General features: G+C 38.0%; 1 protein-coding gene across 2 annotated transcripts in view; it reads right to left on the bottom strand.

The window, feature by feature from the left end:
- Positions 1–16538, bottom strand: part of invs (inversin) — a 38626-nt gene that overhangs the window by 17962 nt on the left and 4126 nt on the right. For both annotated transcript variants that reach the window (XM_077213710.1, XM_077213719.1), the window contains exons 3-10: positions 14265–14349; positions 12770–12936; positions 10912–11085; positions 6664–6831; positions 6386–6566; positions 6180–6289; positions 5265–5436; positions 4871–5026 (exon numbers count right to left, since the gene is read on the bottom strand). In XM_077213710.1, coding sequence (XP_077069825.1) covers positions 4871–5026; positions 5265–5436; positions 6180–6289; positions 6386–6566; positions 6664–6831; positions 10912–11085; positions 12770–12936; positions 14265–14349 — 1213 coding nt within the window. The remainder of the gene's footprint in view (positions 1–4870; positions 5027–5264; positions 5437–6179; positions 6290–6385; positions 6567–6663; positions 6832–10911; positions 11086–12769; positions 12937–14264; positions 14350–16538) is intronic.

The raw sequence follows: 16538 nt of genomic DNA, 5'->3' as shown, positions 1-16538 counted from the left end.
GACGCTCATCGTGTTGCAGAAGTGTGCAGACGCACGTTCTGATCGTCAGGTTCCTGAGGAGCAAGGTCTTGTAAATCCTTGCGTCCCTCTTTATCCTCTTGGGCTTTGTCCCTGGTGCGACTGCACTGCAGAGACCGCCCCTGAGCCACTGCAGGCAGTGAGTTAAAAATTCTGTTATATCAGTTCTCCTGCTCACGTGGTCTCTACTAGAGGGTAGGGACTTGCTCGCTTTCGGTCAACGTATTGTGCCTGGAGTCTGGGCCGGCTAACTCTCACAAGCTGAGACCCCGGCTCGGATTGTGCCCAAGGTTACTACCTCTCCCGTAATAGGAGCAGGTGGTGAGCCTACAAGCGCTGCCCTGGGGAGGCAGATCCAGCCCTGGCTTCTCTGTCCGTTCGCTTGGACATGTACAGAATGCAAGCCAGGGGGGGCGCTGCCGAGCATCAATGGAGTAGGACGTGAGTTTATTAGCTCCTGCCGATTTCAGTTAATATTGTTATTTTTCTGCGCTTTTTCGTTACATATTTAGTATAGTCTCACTCCGCAACATTTTTTACTAAAAAGTCTAACTCCGGACTGCATAAGATGGCTGGAAAGAATTCTAAAACTCGCAAAACTATTCAGACACAACTGCGGCCTGGTCTGCAAGTTGCGACCGCGTCTTCGAGTGGATCATCTGTTACCTCAGAGGTCGAGGGCGCCTCGACAGATGCCAACCTTGACATCGCTGCACTCAAGCTCGAGTTATTGGCCTCGGTGAGGAAAGATATTGCTGATATTTTTAAAAAGGAACTCCAGGATACTCTCGGGGATGCTTTGCCTACTATTAAGCTCGACCTGCAAGCGGTGAAGTCACAGCTGGCGAATGATAAAGCTGCTACCGATGCTACCATGTCTGAGCTAAAAGGTACGGTCGGAGAGATGGAGCATGCACTCACCGAGTGCTCAGATGACATCGCCGAGATGAAAACAACTGTCGAGCGCCTCACAGCTAACATTGCCATGCTGGAAAATAAATGTGAAGACTTGGAGTCCAGATCACGGCGTAACAACATCAGGATAATGGGAGTACCGGAGGGCCCTGACACCTGTACCACGGTTGCTGTGGCCGCCTTACTGAAGGAAGCGTTCAATTTGGAAAAGGAACCGCTTTTGGACCGGTCCCACCGGACCCTCCAACCCAAACCCAAGCCTGGTGATCGTCCACGAGCCATTGTGTGCAGATTTCATTATTACAGTGACTGTGTTGACATTCTGCGCCGCGCGAGAGAGCTCCGACAGATTAAAGTCAGAGACGTGACCGTCTCAGTTTTCCCTGACCACACTGTCAAGATAGCTCGGGCTCGGGCTGCATTCAACGAGGTCAGACGTCAACTTCGTGGCATTGAAGGTGCTCGATATGGTCTGTTTCATCCAGCGCGTCTTCGCATCACATACAACGGTGTTGAGAAGGATTTCGTTTCTGCGGAGGAAGCCAGCGACTTTGTCAAAACTTTGGTTCCTGGGTGAGCTCCAACTGCGTTTCTGATCTATGTTCTATTAGGCCTAGTTGCTTTTCCTTAGAGGTTGTGAATACACCAGTCTTAATTTGTTTAGTATTAGGTGGTTTTCTAGCTTGCTGCACTTATCAACATTTGATCATCTGATCAACATTACCTCATTTTATGCTTTCTGCATCTATTTGCACAGGACTGAGGGCCAACTGTTATTTGTATTTTCGCGTGCTTTACTGTATTCATGCGCATATGTTTAAATAGTGTTGAGATCGGCGGGAGTTTTTTATTTTTTCTCTCTCTCTTTTTTTCTTCTCTTTTGTTTGGTTTGCATGGCCTCCGAGTTGTTCAACGGTGTTGTGGACAACTTTTGTTTACTGTGGGAAGCACTGCTGTCTCCTTGGTTCTGTGGTTATAGGGGGACTTTGGGTGCATCTGTGTTTAGGGGTATGTTGGGCGGGGAGGGGGGCCCACCTCGGCTCTATATGATCATTTTCAAAAATAAATGTTTCTTTTTTTTTTTTAATGGTTAATGGCAATATAGATCCCAGCATTGCTGGGTCAGGCACACCTCTCAGATTCATCAGTTGGAATATCAGAGGTATGGGTAATCCTGTTAAGAGATCTAAGGTATTTGCACACTTGAAACGTTTAAACTCTGATTTAGTTTTTTTGCAGGAGACTCATCTTCGTGTTAAAGACCATGTTAGGTTACATTGCCCTTGGGTAGGTCAAGTCTTTCACTCAAACTTTAATTCAAAAGCTAGGGGAGTCGCTATTTTAATTAACAAAAAAGTCCAGTTCTCATCCACTGACGTTATTGCTGATAGGAATGGCAGATACCTCATGGTTGCTGGTACCCTGATGCAAAAAAAGGTTTTGTTGGTGAATGTATATGCCCCGAACTTCGATGATGTTGAATTCGCTAACAGATTGCTGAGTAACATCCCCTTCTTGAATACACACCTGCTGATTTTCGGTGGGGATTTAAATTGTGTCTTCGACCCAATCTTAGATCGGTCTAATCCTCGAAATTGATCTCAATCTGCTATGTCTAAAACATTCTCTGATTTTATTAAACAGTATGGTCTTATTGATCCATGGAGATCTCGTAATCCTTCTATTAAAAAATTCTCTTTCTTTTCCCAGGTGCACCATTCATAGTCTAGGATTGATTATTTTTTTATTGACAGTACTCTTAATTCATGTGTAAATTCTTCGGACTATTTAGGTATTGTAATCTCCGACCATTCACCTTTACTATTAGATATTCAACTTTCTACCTATAAACGTAGCCCACCACTTTGGAGATTTAACTCTCTCCTTTTGGCAGACCAAGAATTCTGCAAATTCATTTCAAACTCTATTGATGAGTTCTTGTCTTTCAATTATAATGACTCATCTTCATATTCATTGCTGTGGGAGACACTTAAATGTTACCTGAGAGGTCAAATTATTTCTTATTCTGCTCTTTCTAATAAAAAGATTAATGCCAGGCTTAATGCACTTACATCTGTGATTGGGGACCTTGATCAAAGATTCGCGCTTAACCCTTCTCCAGAACTTCTTAAGCAGCGTCTTGATCTGCAAGCAGAATTTGATCTCATCTCAACTAAAGAGGCAGAGCGCTTGCTATTACGCAGCCGTGGCTCATACTACGAATATGGCGACAAGGCAAGTCGTTTACTGGCACATCAGTTACGACGGCAGGCCACTTCCCGTTTGATACCTACTATTAAAAACACGCATGACACTATTACTACAGACCCCTTGGAAATGAATGCTATTTTTAAATCATTTTACTCTTTATTATATAAATCTGAATTTCCTACTGACAACACTAAAATGAATACATTTCTTCAGAATCTTTCGAACCCTGTCATTGATACAAATACTGCCACGCAAATGGACTCTCCACTCTCTCTTGAAGAAGTATTAATAGCAATTAATGCTATGCAATCTAATAAAGCCCCTGGCCCCGATGGGTTTCCGATTGAATTTTTTAAAACATTTATTGGCAAATTGGCACCGTTACTTTTATCCGTATTCAATGAATCCCTAGAAAGTGGTTCATTACCACCAACCTTGACACAAGCCACTATTGCTCTCCTTCTCAAAAAGGACAAAGATTCGACCTCCTGTGGGTCTTACAGACCATTGTCTTTGCTTAATGCTGACGTCAAGGTATTGGCTAAAGTAATTGCATCCCGCTTAGAGAATGTGCTTCCTCATATTATATCTGATGAACAAAATGGTTTTATAAAGGGACGTCAACTGTTTTTTAATACCCGTACACTTTTCAATATAATTTACTCAAAACACTCGACTGAACTTCCTGAGCTTGTGATTTCTTTAGACGCCGAAAAGGCATTCGATAGGGTAGAGTGGGAATACTTGTTTGCAGTTTTGAAAAAATTTGGATTTGGTGAAAAATTCATTTCTTGGATTCGCCTCCTTTACTCATCCCCCAAGGCTAGTGTTCATACTAATGATGTTTATTCTGATTATTTTGCCCTTGGACGTGGAACTCGCCAAGGTTGTCCTTTATCACCTTTGCTCTTTGCTATTGCCATCGAGCCTCTGTCAATTACATTAAGATCTTCCCCTCTATTCAAAGGTATCACCCGTAATGGATTTGAATATAAATTATCACTTTATGCGGATGATTTGTTATTGTATATAACTGATCCTACACTTTCCATCCCTGCGGTTTTGGGTATTCTGGAGAACTTCAGCGCCTTTTCAGGTTACAAATTAAATTTGGAGAAAAGTGAGTGTTTTCCCATTAATACTGCAGCATGTCAGTTACAACAGTCAGATTTGCCTTTTCGATTTAGTCCATCAGGGTTCAAATACCTAGGTGTTAACGTGACTCGTTCTTTATCTAGCCTTGCGTCTGCGAATTTCACTCCCCTTATCTCTAGGATTACATCCAATATTCAAAGATGGGGTAACCTCCCCCTTTCACTAATCGGCAAGATCAATGTTGTTAAAATGAATATTTTACCAAAATTTCTTTTTTTATTCCAATCAATTCCGCTTTTTCTGCCAAAACATTTCTTTGACTCATTCGATAAGATAATTTGTTCTTTTATTTGGGGCGGAAAATCACCTAGGATTCGTAAAACTCTACTGCAGAGATGCAGACTTAATGGAGGACTGGCATTACCTAATTTTTTAACTTGTATTTTGATCATTTAAATTGTATTTGTATTTTTAATATATTTTTGATTTTCGATATATACATTATTTTATCTAATTATTTGAAGTCTGTCAAAAATAAAATGATTTTCATCCTTTTTTTGGATATTTGTATTATTTTCCTGGTCAGCATTGTCTATAAGGAGGATAAAGGGGCATGTATGCTGTTACAAACCTTTGATTAGTGTTAGGATGACATCTCTATGGCCCATCTCACAAGCACGAAACAGAGGCGTGTGTTTCATTACGTCCAGCGGATCCACCATGGCCCCCTGCTCTAGCAACAAGCGCACAGTGGACACATGCCCTGAGAGAGCAGCCGCATGAAGTGCTACACACACACACACACACACAAAGGAGCACATGAAGACAGCGAACAAACCATCAACTCTTGTTATGGCTGTATGGGGGGTATATACATTGGAAATGGCTTGTTAATTGCTTGATTGAAAAGAAAATGCAATTATCACTGATCTGAGCTGAAACTAACCAGTTTAGGCCAGGAATGGGTAATTCTGTTCAAAATAACAATCTGAGTGTGTGTGTGAGTGTGTAATTCTCTCACACACCTGTCCCTCCATATTTGTCAGTCATGTTGATGTCCAGGTCCTTTTTCAGATCCAGCATAATTTTGATGACATCATCGCTGCCCTTCCCAGCAGCCCACATGAAGGCTGTCCGTCCCTCCAGATCGGGCTCATCACGCACAGAGTGGTGTTTTAGGAACACTGCAACTGTGTCCTTAACAGACAGAAAACACAATAAATAGGTAAAATCACATAGAAACAATTAAATAAAGCAATAGGATGCCAAAGGCCATTTGTTATAGTGATTTGTTTGCCTCGAATAGCTTATGTATTGATCAAATAAAATGGCAGCAATAACCGTAATCTCACAAAACACACAATGTTCAAACAAAAACATTTATTACTAATAATCCCAAATCATATTTCTATGTATATATATATATATATATATATATATATATATATATATATATATATATATATATAAACTAATAATAATCCCAATTTTAACAAGTATATTTATATTTGTATGTAAATATATTAATAAACAAATAAATGACTAATAATAATTATATTAATAAATCATCTGGCAAGTATATTTATATTTGTTTGTGTATATATAAATATGTAAAGAAATGAATAAATGAATGAATAAATAAATAAATAAATGGACAAGCAAACAAATTAATTGCAATTTAAAATGAATAATTCCCATAAAAATAATCAAATTTTATATATATTTGTGGGTGTATAAAAGAATTAATGAACATTTTTATATTTGGTTGTGAATTTATACTTATTACAAAATTAATATTTTAATATATATATATATATATATATATATATATATATATATATATATATATAAAGAGCCAAATGAAAAGAAACAAATGAAAAGCAAAACATTCATGGTCCAATCACACTAGATGTTATTTTACACAGTCAAAAATGTCTTACAGCATTGTTGCTCTGAGCTCCATAGTGCAGAGGTGTTGCTCCCTGACTGTCTGATGGGATCATCCCAGACTTGTTCCTCTCCAACAGGAGGTGGACAATCTTTGCATGACCTACAAAAACACATACAAACCCTGTGTTAACAGCAAATGATTTAAATTCCAAATTATTACTTTAAGCAGTCAAATTATGTGTATAAATGTGTGTACCTAGCAGCGCCGCCCAGTGCAGTGGTGTCCTGAACAGATTGTCATAGGCTGTCACGCTGCAACCCTCGTATGAAGTCAGGACCTCAACCACCGCCTCATTCCCATCAGCCACTGCAAAGTGTAAAGGGGTACGTCCCTCATAGTCCTGCCAGTTCAACAGAGACTCGGTGGGAGCGGCTTCCTACAATAATATACACAGATGGGGGACATACCAACGATGCTATAATCGTATACTTTAAGAGTGAAGAGTACTAGTGAGGTTATGAGTGTGGACTCACCAGGATACAGCGCACCGTACGTGTGGCATTGGGGTGTTTGTTATGTGCCGCCCAGTGTAGAGGGATCTTGCCTTCGCTGTCTGGAATCCCGATGTTTGAATCGTGCTTGATCAGCAGCTTAACATGCTCGGGGTGATTGTAGAAGGCGCTCCAGTGCAGCGCTGTCTGCTGTAGAACAAACAACATTCAATTTCAAAGATTACATTTCCAGTTTTACTGTTCACTCGTGTTACACTGTGGCTACAGAGCTGCTTCATGGCCTTCAAGCAAATTGGGGCTTAATGTGATCACAGCTACCGAGCTATCAATGAACTGCAATCAAGAACATAACATTATGGCGCTTTTCCAAAAACACAAATAAAGGAGTGCTGGCATTCGTTTTTTATCATATCACATCAAATTAGTTGGCCAGTTCCCTCTGGGATTTGAGGGTCAAGACCTTCTTTAATCACAATACCACCAGGCCCAGAACGAATACGTGGATTTTTCTTTTTCACATATTTATGTTGATTTCAGGGGAAAACTGGAAGGTCAAATGTGTCAAGCAAAGCTGATAGTACTACACGCTTATTAGTTTCTGAAAACAAAATAAATTAATGTATTTATTTAAGTTTAAATTCAATTTTACATTTTTTAGTTTTGAATTTTACTCAACTTAAAGGGGACCTATTATGCAAAATTCGCTTTTATAAGGTGTTTGAACATAGTGTAAACAACCAGCCTATAATGGTTAAAATCCACACTCCTTTTTTTATAATCCCCATAAATCATAAACAGTCTCTCCAAACGAGCGGTTCAAGATTAACCTCTACTGAAGCCCCGCCCATGACTGTTGGCGATCTTCCCTATTAGCATAGATCCCGCTCTGAATGAGACGCAGCAGTCCGCCATTTCTGTTTCCTCGCTGTAGCAGCTGGAGATATACAATGTCTACGCCGAAAAAAACATTACAAATATTCTGTTATTTCATGTACCAACGAACATAAGAGTCTCCATAGACTCCCGGCATCTGAGCCACTGAGAACACCGTGGTTGAACTTCATTTATGAAGGAAATGTGCTGGAGAAAGTCGTTAAAGTGATATGTATTTGAGAAAATAATTTAACACCAGACTGCTTCACAAACGAGGGGCAGTTCAATGCTTGATTTGCACAAAATTTGTTTCTGAAAGATTTTTAGATTAACATGACTGTACATGTTAGTCGATGAGTTGAATAAAGTTAACTCCACAACAACTACATAAATGTATTCACTAACCATTCAGAAACGTCCAGTTGCATTCTAAAATGTACTTCTTACTGAGTCTCTTCATCAGTGTCCAACCTCAATTCGAACATATAAGGCTGAACAACACTGCTACTGACCATTTCTGACATTTTGGCTGTAAAGCTGTAAAGGCTCCGCCCTCTTCTGGAAAGGGGGTGTGGAGCAGCAGCTCATTTGCATTTAACACAAAAATATGTTTTTACTCACACCCAAATAGGGACAAATTTGACAAGCTATAATAAATTATCTGTGCGGTATTTTGAGCTGAAAATTCACAAACACATTCTGGGGACACCAGAGACTTTTTTATTACATATTACATACTGTGAAAAGGGGGATAATAGGTCCCCTTTAAAGTGGTACTTATACGTTTAAATATTAAATTTTAATTTAAGTTATAAAGCATAAAGTTTCAATTCAATTACATGTAAATGTTACATTTTATTCAACCTAAAGTTATAATGTATTGTTTTTCATTTTATTAATCTGGAGGAAAAGCAGATTTCAAGTAGCAAATGTGCATTCTGACAATGTGCACTTTCTGAACTTGTACGTCATTCTACATTTCCTGTTCTACATACCTCTTTCCTTCTGTGTTCTATTATTGAATATTTTGGTTAAAACAACTTTAAAATGTAAAATTTCAATTTTAACTTAATTATACATTTCAACTTTAAGTAGAGTCAAATTTAAATTTGAATGAATTTAAACTAACATTTTAAAAAATTACATTTAAAAGTACAATTTTACTTGAATAAAATTTAATTTAAAATGATACTTTCTAATAATTCCAATTTTATATTTTGCAAATGTTAATTGTCAACATTTTGTTCAAGGTTTGAGTTATGATACAGCAGCATGTCAGCTCCACACATTAAAATCACTGTTTGATATACATATATATATATATGTATGTATGTATGTATGTATGTATGTATGTATATATGTGTATATATGTATATATATATATATATATATATATATATATATATATATATATATATATATATATATATATATCAGTTGTAGATTTCCAAATGCCATTTTTTGTGTGTGTCAGGCCCTCTCAGCTTGAAACTCCTGGTAGTCAGAGGTCAAAATTCATTCTTGTCAGTATTACTAATATTTTTTGGATTCTGTCTGATAAATAGCTTGAGCTTTTCCTAATTTGTAAGTGACTTTGGTTGAATTGTCTGCTAAATGGTTACATTTAAATAGATGCTGGTCTCCAGCTTCTTCACAAGCTAAACCAGCAGGACATCCTTGGTCAACCATCTCCACCATTTGATTTTGAAAAAGGTTACCTCAAAAGCACACATGCCCTTCTCTCTTCATCCATCAATCAAGTTTCCTCAGCAACTTACAAACAGCCAATGTGGAAAATGAAGACTGAAGACGCACTAGATGAGCTATTTTTTGCATCTGGCCACAGAACAAGCATCATCACGAGAAATCATGATTCTCCTTATCAAATTATTACAAAACCAACAGACGGATAAAGGCCTGGAAACAAAACTCCCTTATGTGACTCAATGGGAGCACTGATACAACCACAGTGTGCACACGCGCACACACTCATGCTAGCGTAATCACAACCATACACACACACACACACACAGAGAATAATGATTTAAAACAGGAGCCTTAATAACCCTGGTAGCTTTGAGCAGTTTGTCTGTGGAATGAGATTTTAAATGACGGCGTATCTAAAGAGTCGCTGTATGTGCGTAGATCATCGGAAAGTAAACTGGGGTGAATGTTTACAGTAATTGGAGCCAAAGTGAATAAAGCTGCATGTGGTCTGGTAATCTGGAGCAGTTGATAGCAGTGTTTCCCAGGAAAGCACGGGGCCCATATATACGCATCTCTCCAACCTCTTCTTTTGCTCTATGGTGACCAGCATATATCTTCATAATCTAGTCTGTGTTTCCTAATCCTAGTACTATAGCTATTATTATTACCAGTATTATAGCTCATAGATTACAAATATTTCAGTAAAGTACAACAGCAGTGCCAACCAGTAAAGAAACCGGTTTCATCGAACCCGTACGGCACATATCTATGAATGTCTGTTTCTGCCTGTTTAACTTTATATCTTATAATTGTGACTTTATATCTCAATTGCAACTTTATTTCTTATTTATTCATATTTTTTTCATTGACTAAGATTTCTAAATCAATAAGAAGAAATGTTGACCAAATATATAATTTAGAATCATTTCTGAAGGATCATGTGACACTCAAGACTGGAGTAAAGGCTGTTAAAAAATTCAGCTTTGCCATCACAGGAATAAATTACTCTTTAAAATATATTAACTTAGAAAACAGTTATTTCAAATTGTATTAATATTTCACAATATTTCTGTTTTTACTGTATTTTTATTAAATAAATCCAACCTTAATGAGACTACCAACCCCAAACTTTATTTCTCATAATTGCAACTATTTATTGTAAATGTGACATTGTTTCTTGTAATTGCAATTTTATTTCTTTTAATCACACAATGGGAATTTATTTGTTATTTTAAGATTTATCTCACAATTATCTGCTATATTTTTTATTCTGAGGTGGAATCCATACATATCGTCTTTGTTGTGAATTTGGGTTGGTCTCTGTGATTCGTGGAAGGCGTCTTTGGCATGCAGTGAGTGTGACCGTCACTCCACACACACACATAAGGTTAACATTGCGATGAGATCCTGAGCCTTGTAGGCGCCTGGCAAGCTCTCACAGCAGCTCTGAGAAAATATCTTTTATTAGACAATTTAAACAGAGCTCATATCCTCAAGAGAAACATCAGAGGGTGCACAGACCCCCTGCTGCTTTACGGCATATATACAACCACAAACACACACGCATACATACACACACCACCTAACCTCACGTTCACCCCTGATCCCCACCCAAGCCATCTATATACAAGCCGCTGAGTGTGTGAGTGAGCATGTGTAGTGTCTGTATCTGTGTGTATCGTTCAGTACCTTATTCCTGTCCTGTGTGTCCACCTCACCAGGTCCCATGTGCTTGAGGAGCAGAGAGAGAGGTTTGGAGCTCGAGTGACGGGTTGCCAGGTGCAATGGAGTCATTTCCTCCAGATCCTTCAAACGCCAATCGGCATGGCGCGACAGTAAGAGTTTCATGAAACGCACGTTGCCCTGAAAAGTATGTGCACATGCAAAAATACAATCAAATCAACAACTTTTAACATTAAGTGCTGAAATATTTTGTCTGTTTGTAATGATTGGAGGATCACAACACCCTAATGAAGGATTTTTTTGTTTTGCTATTGTGCTGCCGATGGTGCCCATGCAATGATATGTTGAACTGCGGTGTGAAGTTTATGTCTGGCTTCTGTCAAGGACAAGGTCCAAAAATACTATCTTCTAGAATTATGATTTCAGCTCAGTTAGATGTACTCCTCTTTTGGATGTTTCCTGTGCAAAATGTGAAACCATATGCTTTAAAAGTTATAATTTGTTCTATGTACTTTCAGTTATCTGGGATATCATAACAAAGACAGCAATATGCAAGTTAATTTCCCCAAAAAGTCAATCAGCATATTAGAATGATTTCTGAAGGATCACGTGACACTGATGAATGTACTTAATATCCAAAGGTATTTATAAGTTGATTTCCCCCAGAAGTGTAAAAAAAAAAGGAAAAAACTGCGGGGTGACCAAAACATCCCAACCAGCCTGACACAGCAACGTCTTTTTGCCCTTCCAATGGCAGACAGGGGGAGTATTTGTGAGGGGAAAAAAATATTTGAAAATATTCAGTATTATACCAAGTATTCAGTATTTATATCAAATATTTTACTTTCCAAAATGCACCCTAACTACTTTCTAAATGCATGTTATTGTTGTTTTTGTAAATAATTCACCAAGGCATTCGTTTCATTTTTTCAAATTTTTAGACCTCATAATTTTTAATAAAAATATCGCAACTCTATCTTCTGGTGAAACGTCTGACTTCTCTGTCCGGACGTATCCCCGACTTCTCCCATCAATTAGTCCGCTTCAACCCGGCCTCCTTTATTACAATCGACTGCAAGTTTGCATTCAGATCTGCTCCCTTTCAATTTACAACTGAAAACTGAATACAATCAAGTCCACGTTCTAAATTTTTTTATTTTAATTCTTTTAAGTTTTTCTTTTTTACTTTAAGTCATTAGACTGAATTATTATACAAGCAGATATTTTATCAGCATTTTACTAAAATGATAAATCATCCAAAGCCTGCAAAATATCTAAATGGAGTAAAATAAAACACTGCTTTATTCTTGGCCTGCGTTTGGGATAGAGAGGGCTGTTTACCCATCTAAAGGGTCTGAATGTGTCTGAGTGCGAATGGCCCTCCCCTCTCATCAAGTATCCTCCCAGGCCTCCTTAGCTCCTGTGTAAAACATTCCAGGGAGAGCCCTCGTGTGTGTGTGTCAGGGTTCTCAATCTCTATTCCCAGCCCAATTAGACTGTTAATCCCTGAGCTACAGCTCTTATTGATCTAGATGTCAGAGTGTTACCCATCAATCCAGTCCCTCCCTGTATTCCTCTCCTCACACTCTTCTCCTTTCCTCTCCACTCTGCTCTCCTATCCAATCCTCTTGTCTCATTCAAACCATCCTGTTTATTAAGTCAAAATACCATAACACATATGAGCGCTCTCATATTTAAATCTCAGGGAGAAATGTCAACATCACAAACACTAGATGGCAGTAAACCCTAACAACACCATCACCTTTTGTAAGTGTCTATCAGAAACAGGGTCAGCTCAGAGACAGACGGCTGTGTGTGTGTGTGTGTGTGTGTGTGTGTGTGTGTGTGTGTGTGTGTGTGTCACCTTCTGTGCTGCGAGGTGCAGTGCAGTCCTCTGACTGTGGTCAGTCTTGTTGACGGCTGCACCGGCCTTAAGCAGCACCTCTGCACAGTCCAAACGGTCAGCCAGAACACAATACATCAGAGGAGTCCGGCCGAATTGATCCTCGCTGTCCCGCAGACTAGACTCTGCTGTGAACACAAAGCACACACACACATACACACACACACACATAAATGAGTCAACCCTAGCCTGTTATTGGAATCCACACTTAATATAAAATGAAATGGGTAGTGATATTGATATATTAAATATTGAGTGATGTATTGAATATCCACATTAGATTTAAGAAGATTTTGCTAGCAATATAAAACTAAGCAATATTCGCAATGAATTAATGGTATTTTTGTGAGGTTATTAAGTTTACTACTGACCGTCAACACTTAAGCTACCTGGTTAACGTATTGCATCTTTTAGGTATTTGATATGTGAACCAGTGGACCCTTTGCTATCCCATAAGGCCATGGAAATTAAATTTGAAAATATGAGAACAATGAGCAGAGCAGGATTTTTTTACAGAAAGTTCTTCCATAAATTGCTAAATGGTATTTGTTGGTATCGGAGTAAATTATCTAAATGGTTGTAGTTAGTACATCCTAGGTTTAAAGAAACATACAATGCAACATGGCAGATGTAATGTCATACAATATATTTATACTAAAGAAGAATGAACTTCAATGGTCAAGAAATAAATTCCTCATTGAATTCAGTACATTCTCAGAAAGTATGGTGTATATAAATGAAAATTATTAAACATTATTCTTAATTTAATTTAGATTTTTTACTTAACTAGATTTTTACTGTATTTTAATTCTCATATTAAACATTTTGAACATACTTTGTAACAATGACTGGTTGAAATCAAGATTTCTCTGTTTAAAAAAAATCTAATTTTAAGCTATTTCAAAGTAATATGTAAAAAAAAAATATATATATATATATATATATATATATATATATACACCATTCAAAAGTTTGGGGGCAGTACGTTTTTTTAATCAGCAAGGATGCATTAAATTGATCAAAAGTGACAATGAAGACTTTTACACTGAACCTAATAATTTCTATTTCAAATAAATGCTGTTCTTTTGAAAATTCTGTTCATCAAATAATCCTAAAAAAAATCTGATTTTCCATAAATATATGAAACACCACAACTGTTTTCAACATTGATACAAATGAGAAATGTTTCTTGAGCAGCAAATCAGCAAAGTAGGATGATTTCTGAATGAAAATTCAGCTTTGCCATTACATGAATAAATTACATTTTAAAACATATTAAATAAAACTTGAATTGTAATGATAATTATACTGTAATTACACTAAAAATTCGATATATTTTTTGCTCAAATAAAGCAGCATTGGTGAGCAAAAACCTTTTTTAAAGATATATTGCACAGGCGCACACAGTCATAGTGAACAGCATGGAGCATTAGAAGCATGGAAATGTGTGTGATACCTGTGATCAGTCTCTGTAAGGTGTTCTTGTCTCCATTCACAGCGGCCGCATGCACCTGAGATGGATTCTGGGGGAGCAGCATCGCCTGGTGCACAAACACACATCAGAGGTCATGTAATATGTTTACTCAGATGTCAGACATCAAGATTATTCGCTTGTTAAGTCTGACGTCACGTGTCACCATTTCTGGATTCAAGCGCTCTATTAGATACCAAAAGCAAACCACAAACGGTGCTAATATACACTCATGGTGTGCTGTAATACTACTGAAAAATCATTATCCTAAATTTTATCTCCATAGCATACACTGTAACGTTTTAAAAGCGTAGCTTAAAAGTATGATGTGAATAAATCGTGCTTATCAATTGCTGTTGAGATAGTATTCTCAATTGAAACGAATGAAGGCTTGGACCCAGAAACAGTATTCCCTACATCAGAAGCGGATAGGCCTGCTAGAATCTAAACTCACGCTTTCTGAATCAACCTTTGAACCACTCTTAGTGGTTCATCCAGAATTCTGGGTAATCCTCAGACAGGAAGTAGCAGGGAGGGGGCAAATCCCCCACTGGGACACACCCTGCACAACTCATCTCTTATTCATGCTCATCAATATTGCAAGAGACTAAAAAAAATCAATTACGTACACAAATCCACACTAAATGTGTGTCAAGCATGTTTATGACCGCAGAAATAACTTTTTCAATGAGCACTATAACCCAGTCATACATTCCCCTTTTCTTTGCCATTCTTTCTCGTCTCGCACAGACATAACTAATTAGCCGCTCTGTTCTCACGCACCTCATGAGAGGGTAATTGGGGTTAGTTAATGCAGACTCATAAAACTACTAAGAGTAACAACTAGTTCAGTAGCATGTGTTTTTGTGTGTGTATGTTCTGATTAAAGCCTTTAAATGCTCTCCGATACACTATAATTCAGCTTTATATGACTCTACGTACTTAAACGAAGGAAATCAGACATCACAAAAAAAGCATGCACACACACAGTCTGCTTTTGAGATCACGATGTGGAAAAAAGACAGCAGGGGGATGCCTTTGACAAAGGTGTACGCGTGAGCTGAGCTCTATATGTACGTGTACTGGCGAGCGTGTTTGCGTCCGACCACAAGTTCGCGGGTGTGCGTGCGTGATCGCGTGGGAAGTGATTTTCCGTGAGAAAAGATTTTTATGGAGGCTTCGCTCATATCGACCACAAGCTTTCCTCGATTTCCTCCAGACTAGGACACACAGACTGGGACTTAATAACAACAATGCCTGGCATACAAATCAAATGACTCTCGAATGAGAAATAAAAGGGATTCAGACTTCTTTGAAGAGAAATCAATTTTAAAAAAGGGAGAGGGAAAATCTAATATAAATGACTGTCATTATATTGATGATGCATTTAAATGGTGCATACTCATTTTTGACTAATTTAATTAACAACCTTTGCTGTTGTAGATTATCACAGCTTCAAATTGAAGTGTGAATCATTGCAACTAGCTTTTAATTCAGTAATAGCATTTAAAGCAATAACAATTCAAATATACAGCATCTGTCATATTAACTGTTTTTATACCTTACAGAAAGGCTGAAGTGAAAATAAGCAGTATACTTATTAAATAAATAAAACATTGTGTGTGTAAAATGTGATATAGAGTACCAAAATACCACTGATTTAGACTTTCACATTGAAACTCTGGAACACATGGAGGAGAGCACTTCATCTGAAATGTCCCCACAAAAACGGCATTATAATTTTTTGGCAGCCTCTAAAACAGATTCTGTATCATACAAACTTTTTTTGAAAAGGTAAAAAATACAGAAAGTTTTCTGTGATGGGTTGGTTCAGGGTAGGGGGTAGAAACAGTATAAAAATCATTACATGTATGAAATGTCCCTGCAAAACATTAAAACTCAACATGTGTGTACGTGCGTGCATGTGTGTGTGTGTGGGCAAGTATCCAGCTTGTCTAGCCCAGCCAAATGACTCCCCACCAGCATCTTATTGAACGACCAGCTGAGTCAGGATTTAGGGAGAAAGAGAGAGAGAGAGAGAGAGAGAGAGAGAGAGAGAGAGGGAGAGAATAATAATGAAGAACAAACCACAGGGTCAGAAGTTGAGCTGTGTGCACATTTGTCAGTAAAGCAGTGCCTGGCATTGCAATAGCAGATCTGTATGATTCGCATCAACCTCTCCCTTTCCAAAAACAGAGCTTTTATTCAAATCTCTTCTAAGTATCTCGCTGAGAGACACTGGTTCTTTCATCTAATGCC

Source organism: Siphateles boraxobius, unplaced genomic scaffold, assembly GCF_051911475.1.
Source record: "Siphateles boraxobius isolate OS27281-9 unplaced genomic scaffold, OSU_SipBor_1 12, whole genome shotgun sequence".
NCBI lineage: Eukaryota > Metazoa > Chordata > Actinopteri > Cypriniformes > Leuciscidae > Siphateles > Siphateles boraxobius.
This window is presented reverse-complemented; position numbering and strand designations above follow the sequence as displayed.